The sequence below is a fragment of the Scyliorhinus canicula genome, chromosome 6 (genome assembly GCF_902713615.1).
Source record: "Scyliorhinus canicula chromosome 6, sScyCan1.1, whole genome shotgun sequence".
Taxonomy (NCBI): Eukaryota; Metazoa; Chordata; class Chondrichthyes; order Carcharhiniformes; family Scyliorhinidae; genus Scyliorhinus; species Scyliorhinus canicula.
This window is the reverse complement of record NC_052151.1, coordinates 58,733,494-58,749,915: the sequence shown is the minus strand read 5'-3', so window position 1 is coordinate 58,749,915 and position 16,422 is coordinate 58,733,494. Positions and strand designations below refer to the sequence as shown.

General features: G+C 45.7%; 1 protein-coding gene across 1 annotated transcript in view; it reads left to right on the top strand.

Annotated features, from left to right (window-relative positions):
- Positions 1-16,422, top strand: part of ube3d (ubiquitin protein ligase E3D) — a 209,451-nt gene that overhangs the window by 51,307 nt on the left and 141,722 nt on the right. The window contains exon 6 of the mRNA XM_038799326.1: positions 830-1,002. Coding sequence (XP_038655254.1) covers positions 830-1,002 — 173 coding nt within the window. The remainder of the gene's footprint in view (positions 1-829; positions 1,003-16,422) is intronic.

Below are 16,422 nucleotides of genomic sequence, written 5' to 3'. Positions count from 1 at the left end.
TTTTTGTTTGGCTGCCTTTGAACAGATCCTAGTGTTGAAGCTGGTCTCTGAGTAAAGATCAGCAACTCTGTTGCTGTGTGTGTTACACAGTTTGAGGACAAGAAGAGCGAGGGATTGTGGATTGGAAAATACATATTGCTACAGTTGAACTGGTGCCAGAGCCCGCTCGACCATTTAAAAGAGGTTGGAAAAGGGAGTCTCCAGGGATTCTGCGCCATCAGGACTGTCATGACCTGAGTGAGATAGGGTTTATAGATATGTGCCTTGTCGATGGTAATCGTTTCCAAGAACTTTGGATGGAACATGGTTTCTGGCTGCTGCTACAGCTTTCAGTCATGAGGTGAAATGAGTTGATGAGAAGTGAGAGACCCGACAAAATGAAGTCCGAGTTGGAAAGAATGAGATTACACGTGTTACACGTGATACAACATTTGTGCCCAAAGCAATGCAAGTGCTTGTAACTATGTGAGGCATATCTGTTGTCTTGACTATTTAATGCAGTTTGCCCTTTTATTGGAAATGTCCTTTGCCATTAATTAATGTTTAAATTATGCTGATTTTAGCAGGTAGGTAACAGTAAAAGTTTAAAAACAAGTGAAATTTCATCCAGTGGGTTTCTTTCCGTTGGCGTTGTGGGATTCCTTCCTTTTTATAGTTGTCCACCTTCATGGGAGATTCTAACAGAACATTGATGGGAAGCGAGCTGCAGGTGGCCTTTTGAATAATCGAGTCTTTTTAAAACCAGTATCCTTTATTTTCATGCGTCTTGCTTATGCTCTGATGTATTACATACATTGTTTTGTTTACATCTGCTATCTCTTTCTTATAGCTCTGGCTTTTGAATTCTGACACTCTGCTGGTGAGATCACACAATGATTCAAATAGCGATTTTGCTGCAGTTGGCGAGGGCACAGTGAAACCAGAGTCATCTGTCAAATTATGTGAAGGAAACAATGCTGTCAAAATACTATACCACCCCTGCTTAAAAGGAAGAAACAAAATGTAAGTATTTTCGATATTTTTGTTGGATTTTGATAGAGCTTGAAAATAAATGACTGCTAAAAGTGGGATAAGCAATCCTGTGGACCACACTGTTGGTGCTGCTTATTAGTGAAACAAATTGGCTCCATTGTGTTGCACAAAGCTTGCTGCCATAATATGCTTTGTAATATTGCTCAGCACAAGGCTAGCCTCTGCTAAATCATGAGCAGAGTGACTCTGGAATTCAGTCTGCTGTAGAAAAAGAGTGGATGCGCAGTGAAGAATAGGTTGTAAGTGTTCACGTTATTGAATTAACTACTCACAGAATCACAGAAAAGTTACAGCACAGAAGGAGGCCTTTTAGCCCATCTTGTCCATGCCAGCCCCAGGACACCCAAGTGTGTAAAAATCATACTTAGGATGTAGGCATCACTGACATCTGTTGCCCTGTGAAACGGCTGTCTTGAACGGCTACATGTGTTACAGATACTCCCACAATGCTGTTGGAGAGTTTCAGTATTATGATGCAGTGACTATGAAGGAACGGTGTTATATGCCAGGGTGTCTGTGACTTGGAGGGCAACTTACAGATGATGATGTTTGCACACACCTGTTGCTCTTGGTCTGGCAGATGGAGATTGAGGCTTTGGAAAGTGAAATTGAAGGAACCTTGGCGAGTTGTTGCAGTGCCTTCTTGTAGATAGTACATACTGCAGACACTGCACTAGTGGTTGGAGTGAGTGAATGTTTGAGGTGGTGGATGAGATACTACTAGTGATCTGCTTTTTCCTGGATGGCGTTGAATGCTGCACCGATTTTGGGGAACTGGAGAGTATTCCATTACAATCCTGCCTTCAGCCTTGTCGATTACCTAAACACTTTGGCGTTTCAGGAGGGAAATCATCAGCATCTTGCTTTTTTAGTGGCTACGGCATTTAGGTAGCTGGTCAAGTTGAGTTTTTGGCCAGTGGTGACCACCAGGATGTTGATGGTGAGTGATGGTAGTGTCATTGAATGTTAAGAGGTGGAGATTTGACTCTCTCTTGTTGGTTATGGTCATTGCTGGGTAGTAAATTTGTAGCTAACCAGCATGTTGCTCATTCACTCAAGCCTAGATACTGTCCAGGTCTTGCTGCAGATGGGTATGGACAGCTTTATTAACTGAGGAATTAGGCCTCAGACATTGCTCTGAGGAACAACTATAGCAATGTTACACTCAGTTAAATGCTGGCTGGATCCCTCGGCCATTCACTTGTGTCTCACCACAGTTCTGATATTCAGCCCCAATATCCACGATCAAAGCTGTAATGAGGTCAGCAAATTGATTTAATATCTTATCTGAAATACGGCAGCAATACCTCAGTACTGCACTTGCGTGTCAGATTCATATTTTGTACTTAAATTCTGGTGGGGGCTTCACCCACAACCATCTGACTCAGAGGCGAGAGTGCTACCACCTGAGCATTGGTTGCCACTACAGTCACCTGGAGAAAATTGACTTGTTTGGTCATTGAAATTTTAAATTTATTATTCATTCAAGGGACGTGGGCTTCGCTGCCGCGGCCAGCATTTGTTGCCTTTCCGTAATTGCCCTCGGGAAGGTGGTGGTGAGTTGCCTTCTAGAACCGCTGCAGTCCATGTAGTGTATGCTGTTAGAGAGGAAATTCCAGGATTTTGATCCAGAATTGTGATGGTGCGGGCCTTGACAGGCATCCAGGAAGGTTCTTGCACCCATTACATCCTTTTGTCAAAGAGGCATTATGTTGGCAGACATCCTAATTGTTCAAGAGGAACACAACATATTCCTGTTAATCTTGAGTGACAATAACTGAAGTTGAAAAGAAGTAAAGAAAGAGGTATGTTTTTGCAGTGCTCTATATCCATGCCTTTATAACACCCCAAATTATATTTGGGAAGAATAAAGAATAATTTTTGAGGGTAGCTGCTATTGTTTATGTAGACAAATCATGCACACAATTCGTGAACAGAGAGGTCCCACATACAGCAGGCGAATGAATAGCCAAACTGTTCTGATGGTGATGGGGAACCACTCTGAAAACAGCTTTGTCTTCTGAGCACTGAGTATTTTTGTCCATCCGAGATGGCAGGCGTTGGTTTGATGGGGCTAGATTATATGCTGAGGGTGGGCTCCCCTCACTCCAGTGCATATTTGGCGGGCGAGCCCACCTCTGCTTGGCCGGTTCGCCCCTCTTCAATTTTTTGGCCAACGGGATTTTAATTGTTATGAGGTGAGACTTCAGCCGCTCTGCATGAGGAAGCTCTGCCTCATGCTCTGCAATACCAGTGATGAGGCTGGGCCTTCAGACAAGTATGGGATTTTGCCTGGCTGGCAGGCCCTGGTGAGTGTGGTAAACCACTGTTACTGTATTATATATATTATGGTAAACCACTGTTACTGTATTATATATATTGTGGTAAACCAGTGTTACTGTATTGTATATATTGTGGTAAACCACTGTTACTGTATTGTATATATTATTTGTTGTCTCTGCTGGCTCCACCTGTGGCTCCTCCCCTCAGGCTCTGTATGAAGGTGGCCGACCTCTGGCCTTGCCCCAGTTCGGGATCAGCAGGTTCTCGTTTAGCTTATTTAAGCCACAGTTTTGTTCCACAACTCGTCTTTGTATAATTGATGGCACATCAGTTTGGGACTGGGGATGTATGTTGGACAGGGCTGGGGGCTTGAAGGGTGCACTTGAGGAGGGAAAACAGTGGGGGTGACAGGAACCTCCACCTGGCAGAAGGTGCCTGAAAGGGAGGACTCCCTTTACCCTTTGACTCGCTGCCTGCTCGCAGGCTCAAACCTGCCTGGCTGCTAATTGGGCACACGCCTATCCCACTGTTAAATCTAGACGGTGATGAGATGAGGCCTATAAATGGGCTTTATGGCACGATGCCCTATTTTATTGGTCCACCCGCCTACTTTACTGTCCCAGGGTGGCCTGTAAAATGCAGTCAAACTTCTCTTGTGAAAGATGACAATTCTCAGTGCGACCTTCTGCTCTGATTCATGAATGTTCACACTTCCATTTTCCAACACTGTGTTTGTCCACATGTCACTGCATCTGTTTGGTAAAAAGATTCAACTGGCGGTTCCAGATAGGCATGAAATGATTCAAAGAGAATTAAAAGGTTGTGTCTCCCAACTTACTGATGTTATAATCCTGGCAGCGTCCATTTGACGAAGACAACAGTCCTGTGAGGAATTATGCTGTCGCTGCTGTGGGTGACAGATCTGTCGTGCTGCAACATTATTGTTTGCTCTATTTCAAGTTTTGAGTTTTTATTAATGTTGGCTGGAGCACATGCTTGAATTTGGGTGTCACTGGTCAATTCTCAGCACCACTGCCTCATTGGTGAATTCAAACAGCAAATTTCTAATATGGGTGGGGGGAGAAGGTGTTGGGGAAGCCGACAGAGGTGGGGGGGGGGGATAATGTGGGAGAGAGAATAATTTTATGCCTGTTTAATTAACTAACATTAATTTTTAACGTATCTAATTTAGCTCAGGCAAAAACCTGTTTAATTTTGTGAAATAAATGCATGCTTCTGACTTAGCTTGCGGGGGTGGGGTGGTCTTCTGTGTGTATTTAATTAAATTGGAATGTTTTAAAATTGAGAATAGCTGATCTGTAGCAGCGCCTTTTTACTGCACAGGGTGATGCATATAAAATGATGAATTTTGCTTTTTACCTTGGCCCACCGGCCTTCCTATGACATGATCACTGTGATGTTTCAGAAGTAGATTATCCTGTGGTGGGGCTTATACCTTCCATTTCTCTGCTCTTTTCCTTTATCCTTCATTTACAACAGTACCTCTTGTATGGCACGTGCACTCAGTGCTTTTTTTAAAAAAGAAAAGTAGAATTGGAGAAAGAAAAAGCAATTAAAGTATGCATTCCAACTTGGCTCATCCCTGTTTCTGGTTAGATATGAAACTTCTTCCCTGAGTGGCAGAGCAAGTACAAATATCAGTAAATTTAAACCTGTGTCTGTTGATCATAGAATCATCAAATTCAAATGCAGAAGGAGGCCATTCGGCCCATCGAGTCTGCACCGGCCCATGGAAAGAGCACCCTACCTGAGCCCACACCTCCACCCTATCTCCGTAACCGACCTAATCTTTTTGGACACTAACGGGGAATTTAGCATGGCCAATTCACCTAACCTGCACATCTTTGGATTGGGGGAGGAAACCGGAGTACTTGGAGGAAAACCCCCGCAGACATGGGGAGAACGTGCAGACTCCGCACGGACAGTGACCCAAGCCGGGAATCGAACCTCAGTCCTTGGAGCTGTGAAGCAACTTTGCTAACCACCGTGCTACTGTGCCGTCCTTTGAATGTTATGTAAAATTTTCAGGAAAAGTAGCTGATGAAACCTTCCTTTTCCATAATGAATTGGGTGCTCTCCAGCACTGTATGGGCATGTGATCTCACACGACAACGACCATAACTTTATTGTTACAATGAAATGAAACATAGAACATACAGTGCAGAAGGAGGCCATTTGGCCCATCGAGTCTGCACCCACCCAGAGTGAGAAGAGCGCAGAGGGATGAGGAGATTACGGAGATAGGGAGGAGGTGAGACCATGGACAGATTTGAAAAGAAGGATGAGAATTTTAAAATCAAGAAGTTGCTTGACCGAGAACCAATGTAGATCAGTGGGGACAGGGTGGTAGGCGTGATATAATCTAAGACATGCGCAGCAGAATTTTAAGCGACTGGAAGTTTACGGAGGGTGCAATGTGGGAGACCAGCCGGAGTGTATTGGATCAGTTGAATCCCGAGGTAATGAAGGAATAAATGAGGGTTATGAAGCAGACGAGCTGATAAAGGAGTCGGCTGATGTTACGGAGGTGAAGATCGTCGGTCTTGGTGGTGGTACAAATCCATAGAATCCCTACAGTGCAGAAGGAGGCCATTTGGCCAATCGAGTCTGCACTGACCCTCTGAAAGTCAGAAGTCTCCGACTGCTCTTCTTTATCAGCTCATCGGCTTCAAAAACCCCCTAATTTACTCCTTCATTACCTCTAGACTCAACTATTCCAATTTATTTCACGAAAGTGAGCACCCGTAAAAGCAGCAACCTATCTAGGCCACTCCCCCACCTTATCCCTGTAACCCCACCTAATCTGCACATCTTTGGACTGTGGAGGAAACTGGAGAACCCGGAGGAAACCCACACAGACACTGGGAGAAAGTGCAGACTCCACACAGACATCCAGCCAAGGTCAGAATTGTACCTGGGTCCCAGTCGCTGTGAGGTAGCAGTGCTAACCACTGCACCACCTTGCCCCAAATATGAGGTAGGAAGCTCACCTTGGGATCAGATGTGACACCAAGATTGCGAACAGACCGGTTTAATCTCGGACTGTTATCAGGCAGAGGGATGAAGTCAGCAGCTAGAGAATCTATTTTGGAGTAGGGACTGAAAGCCACGGCTTCAGTCTTCCCAATATTTAATTGGAGGAAATTTCTCATCCAGTACTGGATATCAGATAAGCAATAATTTAACAATAGCAAAAGAATTGAGAGAAGTGTTGGTGAAGTAGAGCTGGGTGTCATCAGCATTATGTGGAAACTAACCTTAGATAGCTGGTGAAACAGCAAGATGAACAACAGTGCTTTCAACAACCTTTGCATTCGAATGATTTCTCTCCGACGTGCGTTTGGTTGTGTTAATTGACAGGTGCATAAGATAGGGGAGGTGGTGGCGTAGTGGTGTTGCCACTTGACTAGTAATCCAGAGACCCAGGGTAATGCTCTGGAGTGTTCAAATCCCATCATGGCAGATGGTGAAATTTGAATTCAATAAAAATCTGGAATTAAAAGATGATCAGAAAACCATTGTTGGGGCCAGTGTGTTGGATATAATAAAGAGGGAACTGGACATGGCCCTTGTGGCTAAAGGGATCAAGGAGTATGGAGAGAAAGCAGGAGTGGGATACTGAGTTTGCATGATCATATTGAATGGTGGTGGAAGCTCAAAGGGCCGAATGGCCTACACCTGCATCTATTTTTTATGCTTCTATGATTATCGTAAAAATTAATGTCCTTCAGAGAAGGAAATCTGCCGTCCGTACCCGGTCTAGCCTACATGTGACTCTAATCCCACTCACAAATGGCCTAGCAAGCCACTTAGTTCAAGGCCAAGTGTGGATGGACAACAACAAATGCTGGCCCAGCCAGCGATGCCCACATCCCAGGAACGAAAAACATTTAAAAGACTTTTACATGCAGCACACTTGAATGGCTTCTCTCCAGTGTGAAATTGCTGATGTTGGATCAAGTCACTGAATGATGAAGAGGCAGCAAGTGGATGAAAAATATGAGAAGGCCAAGATTAAAGGGCAGCAGGGTAGCATGGTGGTTAGCATAAATGCTTCACAGCTCCAGGGTCCCAGGTTCGATTCCCGGCTGGGTCACTGTCTGTGTGGAGTCTGCACGTCCTCCCCCTGTGTGCGTGGGTTTCCTCCGGGTGCTCCGGTTTCCTCCCACAGTCCAAAGATGTGCGGGTTAGGTGGATTGGCCATGCTAAATTGCCCGTAGTGTCCTAATAAAAGTAAGGTTAAGGGGGGGGTTGTTGGGTTACGGGTATAGCGTGGATACGTTGGTTTGAGTAGGGTGATCATGGCTCGGCACAACATTGAGGGCCGAAGGGCCTGTTCTGTGCTGTACTGTTCTATGTTCTATGTTCTATCCTGAGTGGACACCGAGGTAATGGTGCGGAAAGGGATACTCTGGCTATGACTAGATAGATAGGAACGGAACCAGGTGAGAGCAGCACCAACCAACTGGACGACATGAGAGACATCGGAGGAGGATGGTGTAGTCAGCTTTGTCAAAGCTGCAGACAGTTCAAGAACAATGAGGAAAAGTTTATCTTTGCCACAGTCATTTTGGTGACTTTGATAGGAACCCTCTTTGTATGGTGACGTGGCAGAAAGTTGATTGGAGGGATTCCAAAATAGAGCTCTGGGAAAGATTGGAAAAGATTTGAGAGGCGACTACAGACTTTGGAGAAGAAAGGGAGGTCAGAGATGGGATACTAGTTTGCAAGGGTGTGGGAGAGGGTCTTTTGTTTTGAGCAGAGAGTGATGGCAGCAGATTTAAAGGAGAGAGAAACAACACCTGAAGTGAGAGAACTGTTCACAGTATTGGCTAGCACGTAGATCAGGAGGGGAAATTGGATGATCATTGGCTTAGTGGGAATAAGCTTCAGGGAACAGGAGGTGGTCTCATGGACAAGCTGAGCTCAGAGTGGACATGAGGGGAGGAGATAGGAGAGAAATGAGAGAAGATGCGAGTTCAAGGTGGGGAAGGGGAGGACGAGAAGAGTTTTGCCAGTTGTGCTAGTGGAAAGGAGACATTCAGTAGAGGCAGCTGATTAGATTGTCTTGATCTTAGCGATAAAGTACTCCATGATCTCCTCATTTGGTGTGAGCAGAGGGGACGGGCGAGGGGGTTAAGAAGATTGGTTGCGGGCAGAATGGTGGCACAGTTGTTAGCACTGCCGCCTCACGGCGCCGAGGTCCCAGGTTCGATCCCGGCTCTGGGTCACTCTCCGTGTGGTGTCTGCATATTCTCCCCGTGTTTGTGTGGGTTTCGCCCCCACCACCTAAAGAAGTGCAGAGTAAGTGGATTGGCCACGTTAAATTGCCCCTTAATTGGAAAAAATGAATTGGGTACTCTAAATTTATTTTAAAAAAGAAAAAAAAAGTAGATGGTTTGCAGTAGAAAAAAGGAGCTTGGGTGGGGAGGTAACCTTCGCATTCCCTTTTACATTAAATACAAAAGTAGGGAAGTTGTGCTTCAGTTAAGCAGGGCATTGGTGAGACCATTTGGAGTACTGTGCAGATTATTAGTGTCCTTATTTAAGGAAGATATAAATACATTTGAAACAGTTCAGAGAACCTTTACCAGCCTAATACCTGGAATGGGTGGGTTGGCTTATGAGCAAGGGTCGGACAGGCTAGGCTTGTGTCCACTGAAGTTTAGAAGAGTAAGAGACAACTTGATTGAAAATATAAGATCCTGAGGGGTCTTGACAGACTGGATGAAGGAAGGATGTTTCCCCTTGTGCGAGAAATTTAATCAGGGGTGAACGTTTAAAAATAAGGGTTGCCCAATTCAGACAGAGATGAGGAGATTGTTTTTCACTCAGAGGCGAAAAAGTAGTGGAAGAAGATGTCTTTGACTATTTTTAGGTAAAGGTGGATGGATTATTGATAAACAAGGAGAGAAAGATTATTAGGGGTAGGTGGGAATGTGGAGTTGAGACTACAATCAGATCAGCCGTAATATTGAATGGTGGAGCAGGCCGAAGGGTTGAGTAGCCTACTCCTCCTAATTTGTATGTTACATACGGACAAGGAGTAGTAGTGGGACATTCAGTTTGGTTAAACACGATTTCCCATTCACAATACTGTGCTGACTCAGCCTGGTTAACTTGGGCTTATCCAAGTTCACTGCTGCAACTTCTTTAATAATAGCTTCTAACATTTTCCCTACCACAGATGCTAAATAGAGCCTTTGTGTGCCCAGGGTGAGTTTATAACCTTTTAAGTGGTCCGGGCGGATTTGGTGGTGCATGGTTAATCCAGTTGTCCGCCTATCCTTTCAAATCTGTGTCTCTTGAACTTAAGGGAGTGGAGATGAGAGCTGGACCAGAGGAACGGTCAGGGTATGAGTGATTAATGGTTTTATTGGGGATCAGGGCATCAAAATCTCCCCGCCTGATTTTCCTCTTCACACATATCCCACATGATGCTTCACACCCAGGCAGTGAAGTTGATCGTTCATTGTTTTTCCGTTGCAGCTGTATTAAGTCAGCAAAAAATAAGTTTTCTCAACTTCCTGGTGCCAGAAAACTGATGAATCTTGTTTTGTGTCTCAACGTGGAAATAATTATGCAGCTTGCTCACATTCAGATTCATTTAGAGGTACAACTGAGCCACTTGATTGTTACAATCGCAGAGATTCAGAGGTAAATTTGACCGGAAGTGATTGAACATTCCACATGAATGCTTACTTCAAGCTGTGGTTGTTTTTTTAAACCAATGTCTCAATGTTTGTATGAAACTTTTGGGAATTTCACTTTGCTTCCATCTCAGCACAGAAAAATTGATGCTGCGCCGTGGGTCATGAAACTTAAATTTGATTCTCTTTTTCCCTGATGGAGGTTTATATAACTTGGTACTTGACCTGGTGAAACGTGTGTGGGTTGCTGAAAGCTGAGGTCTGCACATAAGGGAACAGATGAGGCCATGTGTCCATCTTCAGTGACCTGCTGGACTAAGGCTATATTGTAAAACTGTCAAATCCCATTTGTGCAATGTAATTCACCCTTTCATGAGCAATTTATGTGATTTCTGTACAGATTTAACATGAGTGCCGTGGATGGCCTGAATTTCCACAACATTAGCAATAGTTTTCACTGTCCTTTTAAAATAAGAAGCCTTTTTTCAGCTAAAGTCAGCTAAATTTGCATTAGCTATGAGGAGCGGTTGAATAAACTCAGTTTGTTCTCACTGGAATGACGGAGGTTGAGGGGGCGACCTGATAGAGGTCTACAAGATTATGAGGGGCATAGACAGAGTGGATAGTCAGAGGCTTTTCCCAGGGTAGAGGGGTCAATTACTAGGCGGTGTAGGTTTAAGGTGCGAGGGGCAAGGTTTAGAGGAGATGTACAAGGCAAGGTTTTTTACACAAAGGGTAGTGGGTGCCTGGAACTCGCTGCCGAAGGAGGTGGTGGAAGCAGGGACGATAGTGACGTTTAAGGGGCATCTTGACAAATACATGAATAGAATGGGAATAGAGGGATACGGACCCAGGAAGTGTAGAAGATTGTAGTTTAGACGGGCAGCATGGTCGGCACGGGCTTGGAGGGCCGAAGGGCCTGTTCCTGTCCTGTACTTTTCTTTGTTCTTTGTTCTAAATTAACTATCAGAGCCATTAATAGATTGAGTTTACTTGGCTTGTTTTTTTTTATTTTAAATTTTGTTTTTAAATTTAGAGTGTCCAATTCATTTTTTCCAATTAAGGAGCAATTTAGAGTGGCAAACCCACCTACCCTTCACATCTTTGGGCTGTGGGGGGCAGAACCCACACAAACATGGGGAGAATGTGCAAACTCCTCATGGACAGTGATCCAGAGCCGGGATCGAACCTGGGACCTCGGCGCCGTGAGGCAGCAGTGCTATTCACTGAGCCACCGTGCTGCCCTTACTTGGCTTGTCTTTAATGATGAGCTCATATTTTGATTCCATTGAGGCTCCAGTTCTTTCTTACTTCTGTTTATTCTTTTGTGGGAATTGGGCGTCGCTGGCTGGGTCAGCATTTGTTGTTCACCCCAACATGTCTTGAAGGGCGTGTGTTGCTCGGCCACTTCAGAGGGTTGTTAATAATCAACCCCATTGGATCGGGTTGTTACAACTCTGTGGGTTCATTTCAGAGGAGAGATAAGAGTCAACTTATGTGGGTCTGTAGTCACGTGCAGGCCAGACCAGGTCAGGATGCCAATATGATGGGACGAGTGTAGAGGGGAATGAGGGTGGGGGGGTGGGGGGGTGAAGGAGTGTGGAGGGAACATACAAACATAGAAGTAGGAGCAGGAATAGGCCATTTGACCCCTGGAACTTGCCCTGCCATTCATTAAGATCATGGCTTATCTGTTTTTAACCTCAACTGCACATTCCCACCTACCCACGAAAACATTTTGCCCCCTTATTTATCAAGATCTATCTAGCTCTGCCTTAAAAATATTCAATTACTCTGCTTATAGCATCTTTTGAGGAGCTTCAAAGACTCACAACTGTCTGAGGGAAAAAAGTTCTCACCTCACTCTGAAATCGGCAACCCCTCATTTTTAAACAGTCACCCCTAGTTCTAGATTTTCCCACAATTGGAAACATCCTTTCCACATCCAGCCTGTAAAGATCTCCCAGGATATTATGTTTCAATGAAATCACCTCTTACTCTTCTAAACTCCAGCAGATACAAGCCCAGATCGTTCAATCTTTCCTCATAAGTCAACCCTCCCATTGCAACTTGGAGTGCAGGAAACCTCAAAATTGCTTCCCAGGGTATGTTCGGGGAGGAGGGGGAATGGATGTAATTATTCACGTTTGCATTTTGACAGCGAGCTTTGACTGGGTATTTCGAGATGGAAATAGTCATAACTAATGGATTTTATCCATGACCTATGTGCACACATGTACTCTGAATAGAGCTCAATGAATTGTGATCAAGAATGACAAACTTGACGATTTTCTTCCCCTCCCGTGTACTGCCATGTCAGCTAAGATCAGTTAAATTGACTAGGGGTTAAGGTGGAGGTTTTCTAGCGTGTAAGACTTGATGCACTTGTAGAGCTATCAGGGGATATTGCTTCTTGTTTTCCCTATTATTCTTTCTTGCAAGACTTGTCAGTTAAAACTGCAATTTTACAGTGGCACTGTAAGGAACAGATATTTTATTCATAGCAGGGGACACAATGGAGTAAAAGGAATGTCACTGGATAGTTCAGAGGTCCAGGCTAATGCGCTGGGGACAAGCATTCAAATCGCACCTCGGTAGCTGTTGGAATTTAAATTTAATTACAAGAAAATAAATAAAAATCTGGAAATGAATGTTCGTCTCTGTTCACTAGTGCCCTTTCAGGAAGGAAATCTGCCATCCTTATCTGTTCTGGTCTGCATATGACAGCAATGTGGGATGGCACGGTGGCACAGTGGTTAGCACTGCTGCCTCACAGCACCAAAGACCTGGGTACAGTTCCGGCCTTGGGTGGCTGTCTGTGGGGAGTTTGCACTTTCTCTCGGTCTGCATGGGTTTCCTCCGGGTGCTCCGGTTTTCTCCCACAGACCAAGATGTGGTGGATTGGCCATGCTAAATTGCCCCTTGGTGCCCAGAGATATGCAGTTTAGGTTGGGTTATGGGATTACGGGGATTGGGCAGGGGAGTGTGCCTAGTAGCGTGCTCTTTCAGAGGGACTAATGGTCTCCTCATTGTAGGAATTTTGTAGTTCGTAACTGCCCTCTGAAATGAAACAGCAGAGTTGTAACAACCACTATAAAGTCTAAAGGAATGAAAACAACAGGCTGCCTGTTAGGAACCGGGAAATTATAGGCGCTCCCAATCCTGCAATTCCTCCTTACTAACATCCAGGGACTTACCGGACTGGCGAGCTGTACACAGACTAACCAAGGCCAGACATAGTCATAATCATGGAATCAACCGAACACCAATATACCAGACAACACCATCATCATTCCTGGGTATGTCCTGTCCCACCGGCAAGACTGACCCAGCAGACGGGGTGTCGCACTGATATACAGTCAGGTAGAAGTTGTCCTGGGAATGCTCAACATTGTCACATTGGCATCAGTTATAGACAAGGAAACCTCCTGCTGATTACCTACCAACCAACACCACCATCCCTTGGCTGATGAGTCAGTACTTCTCCACTTTAAACACCAAATAGAGGAAGCACTGAGGGTGATACACCTCCCGCTGCCTTGGGAAAACGGGCAGCATAATCAAAGACCCTCTCACCCGTCTTACTCATTCTTCCAACATCTTCCATCGGGCAGGAGATAGAAAACTCTGAGAACACGCATGAACGGATTCAAAAAAAGCATCTTCCCTGCTGTTACCAGAGCCCTAAATGGCCCCTCTTATGGACTGGAACTGATCTCTTCACACATCTTCTCTACTGAGCAGTACAGCACTCCTGTATGCTTCACCCGATGCCTATGCCTATGTATTTACATTGTGTATTTATGTATGCCCGATGTTTTTTCATGTATGGAATGATCTGTCTGAGCTGCACGCAGAAAAATACTTTTCACTGTACCTCTGTCCACGTGACAATAACAAATCCAATCCAATCCATAAGGACACCGAATGTACTCTGGGTGGGAACTTCAATGTCCATCATCAAGTGTAGCTCAGTAGCTTCACAGCCAGCCGAGTTTGGGAAGGACATTTTTGCTGAGCTGGGTCAATGTCATTTGTTGAGGAAAAACAAGAGGGAATAACCTATTAGGACTTGCCCTCACCATTCAACCTGTTGCAGATGTTTCTGTCCATGACAATCTTGGTAAGAATGACCAGATATAGTCCTTGTGAAGGCAAGGTCCGTCTTCACATTGGGCATGCCCTCCACTATGTGTGGCAATGCCACAGTGATAAATAGATAATTCATGACCCCCCTGGCCCCCACCTGCGGAAACCACAGATTCCCACCAAGCCGTGCTTAATGGCACTTAAAAAAAAAAGAGACAGGACGGGGTGGGCTTGTGGTCAGAGACTTTTACATAGGATACAGACTCACGATCTTGAACCAACTGACAGAGGACCTGGTCCTGCCAACAGGACAGGAACTCAGATACCTCGAATTAACACTTTCTGTGTAAGGAGATGGCAAGATACCCAGGGTCCCAAGAGACACACTACTGGAGGAAACTAATAAACACGGACTGCAAGGAGGGAGGAAACTGCGGAAACATATACAGCTGATTACTGGATAGGGCAAGACTTCCACAAGACGAAGCCAGACGAAATGGGAGGGCGAAATGGGACGGATGTAAGTTGGGAGACTCTGGAGTGAAGCAGTGAGTAGGGCCAACTCCATCTCCTCCAGCGCCAGCCTGAGCCTCATGCAGTTTAAAGTAATGCACAGAGTTCACCTAACCAGAACCCGATGTGAGCAGGTTCTTCCGGAGGTGGAGGACAAATGTGAACGATGCCAGGGAGGCCCGGTCAACCACGTCCACATGTCTGAGCCTGCCCCAGACTTGTCAGGTTCTGGACAGCCTTCTTTGAGGCAATATTCAAGGTTGCGGAGGTGAGGGTGGAGCTGTGCCCAAGAGTGGCAGTCTTCGGGGTATCGGACCAGCCAGAACTTCAGATGGCGAGGTGGGGGAACACCCTAGTTGTTGGTTCCCTAATCGGATGCCGGAGAATCCTGCTCGGCTGGCAATCAGCACCACCCACAGCTGCAGACTGGCTGGCACACCTCTCGGAATTCCTCCACCTGGAGAAGATCAAGCACACCATCCGAGGGTCGGACGGGGGCTTTCACAAAGTGTGGGGGCCATTCATCAGCCTGTTCCAAAACATGTTCGAGGCCAAAAGCGACTCGGGAAAGAGGGGGGGGAGGACAAGGGGAGCACATTGAGAAAAAGACGGAGGAGGGGAAGTCGTAAAGGGAACCAAGAGGGACACAGAGTGGAATCAGGGGGTAAAAGGAGGACAGGGGAGGGGGCCATGCAGCCCCCCTCCCCCACCAACGACAAAAAAATGAAAGACCCCAACAGAAAGAAACGGAAAGCAGTGTGTGGCGCAGAAGGCAGAAGGCATCCCTAAGAGAGATACTAAGCCACCAACAAAGGAGGGGGGGGGGGGGGGGGGGGGGGGGGGGGGGGGGGGGGGGGGGGGTTGTCAGACGGGGGAACCACATGTAAAAAAAACTGTGTGAATAAGAAATGACTTTATTGGTAATATCAGACACACTTGAGCTGTTACTCTGTAAAACTGGAAAATACCAAGAAAAAGGCTTCAAAAACAATAAAAAAAATAGATTCAGAATAAATCTAGTCGCTCAAATTGGGCATGAATGAGTTGCTTTGGGCCTCAAAAGCAGCAGCACAGTATTCAGCCATTTGATTTGATTTATTTATGTCATGTTTATCGAGGTACAATGACAAGTATTCTTCTGCGTACAGTCCTGCAGATTGCTCCATACATGAATACATAGAACATACTATAATAATTAATAATTGTAGAACATACATTATGGTGATAAAAGATGTAGGAAGGGGACCTGCAGAAAGGTGCCATGTTCTGGCGCCATCTGGGGAAATTTAAAAATATCCACCTGCAGCCAGTTGTTTTTTCTGTGCCCGATGTCAGCCAGGAAGAGAAAGAGCTGGTCCGATGCCCTTGTCATTGGTCTCATGGCTCGGTTGTGTTGTTTGGAGAAATGCTTAAGCAGCTCTCCGATCTCTTTCAGCTGAATGGCGTCCTTCGGTATTGTAACATTCTTTGATACTGGGTCTCCCCGGATGCTGACATAACCATCCTGGTACAGCATGACAGCCTTGTCCCCGCTTAGCCTGCACCAGAATGCTGCCAGTCCCCGGGTCGCTGTGCAGGAGGGTGCCGCTGGCAGTGCAGGGTCCTCGTTCATAGCCCAGCATATCCCTCCGTCTGCAATTCCGTTAAGCAAGGGACCCGCTCTGGTTCAGTGAGGAGTGCAGGACGGCACACCAGGAGGAGCAACAGGCATATCTAAAATGAGGTGCTAACTTGGTCAGGTCTGCTTTTCCTGCCAAACAACAGAAGCAGCATACATTAGACTGGAACAGCAGACCGAGAGATCTGTGGTGCGGCAACGAAGAGGAAAGAGTCG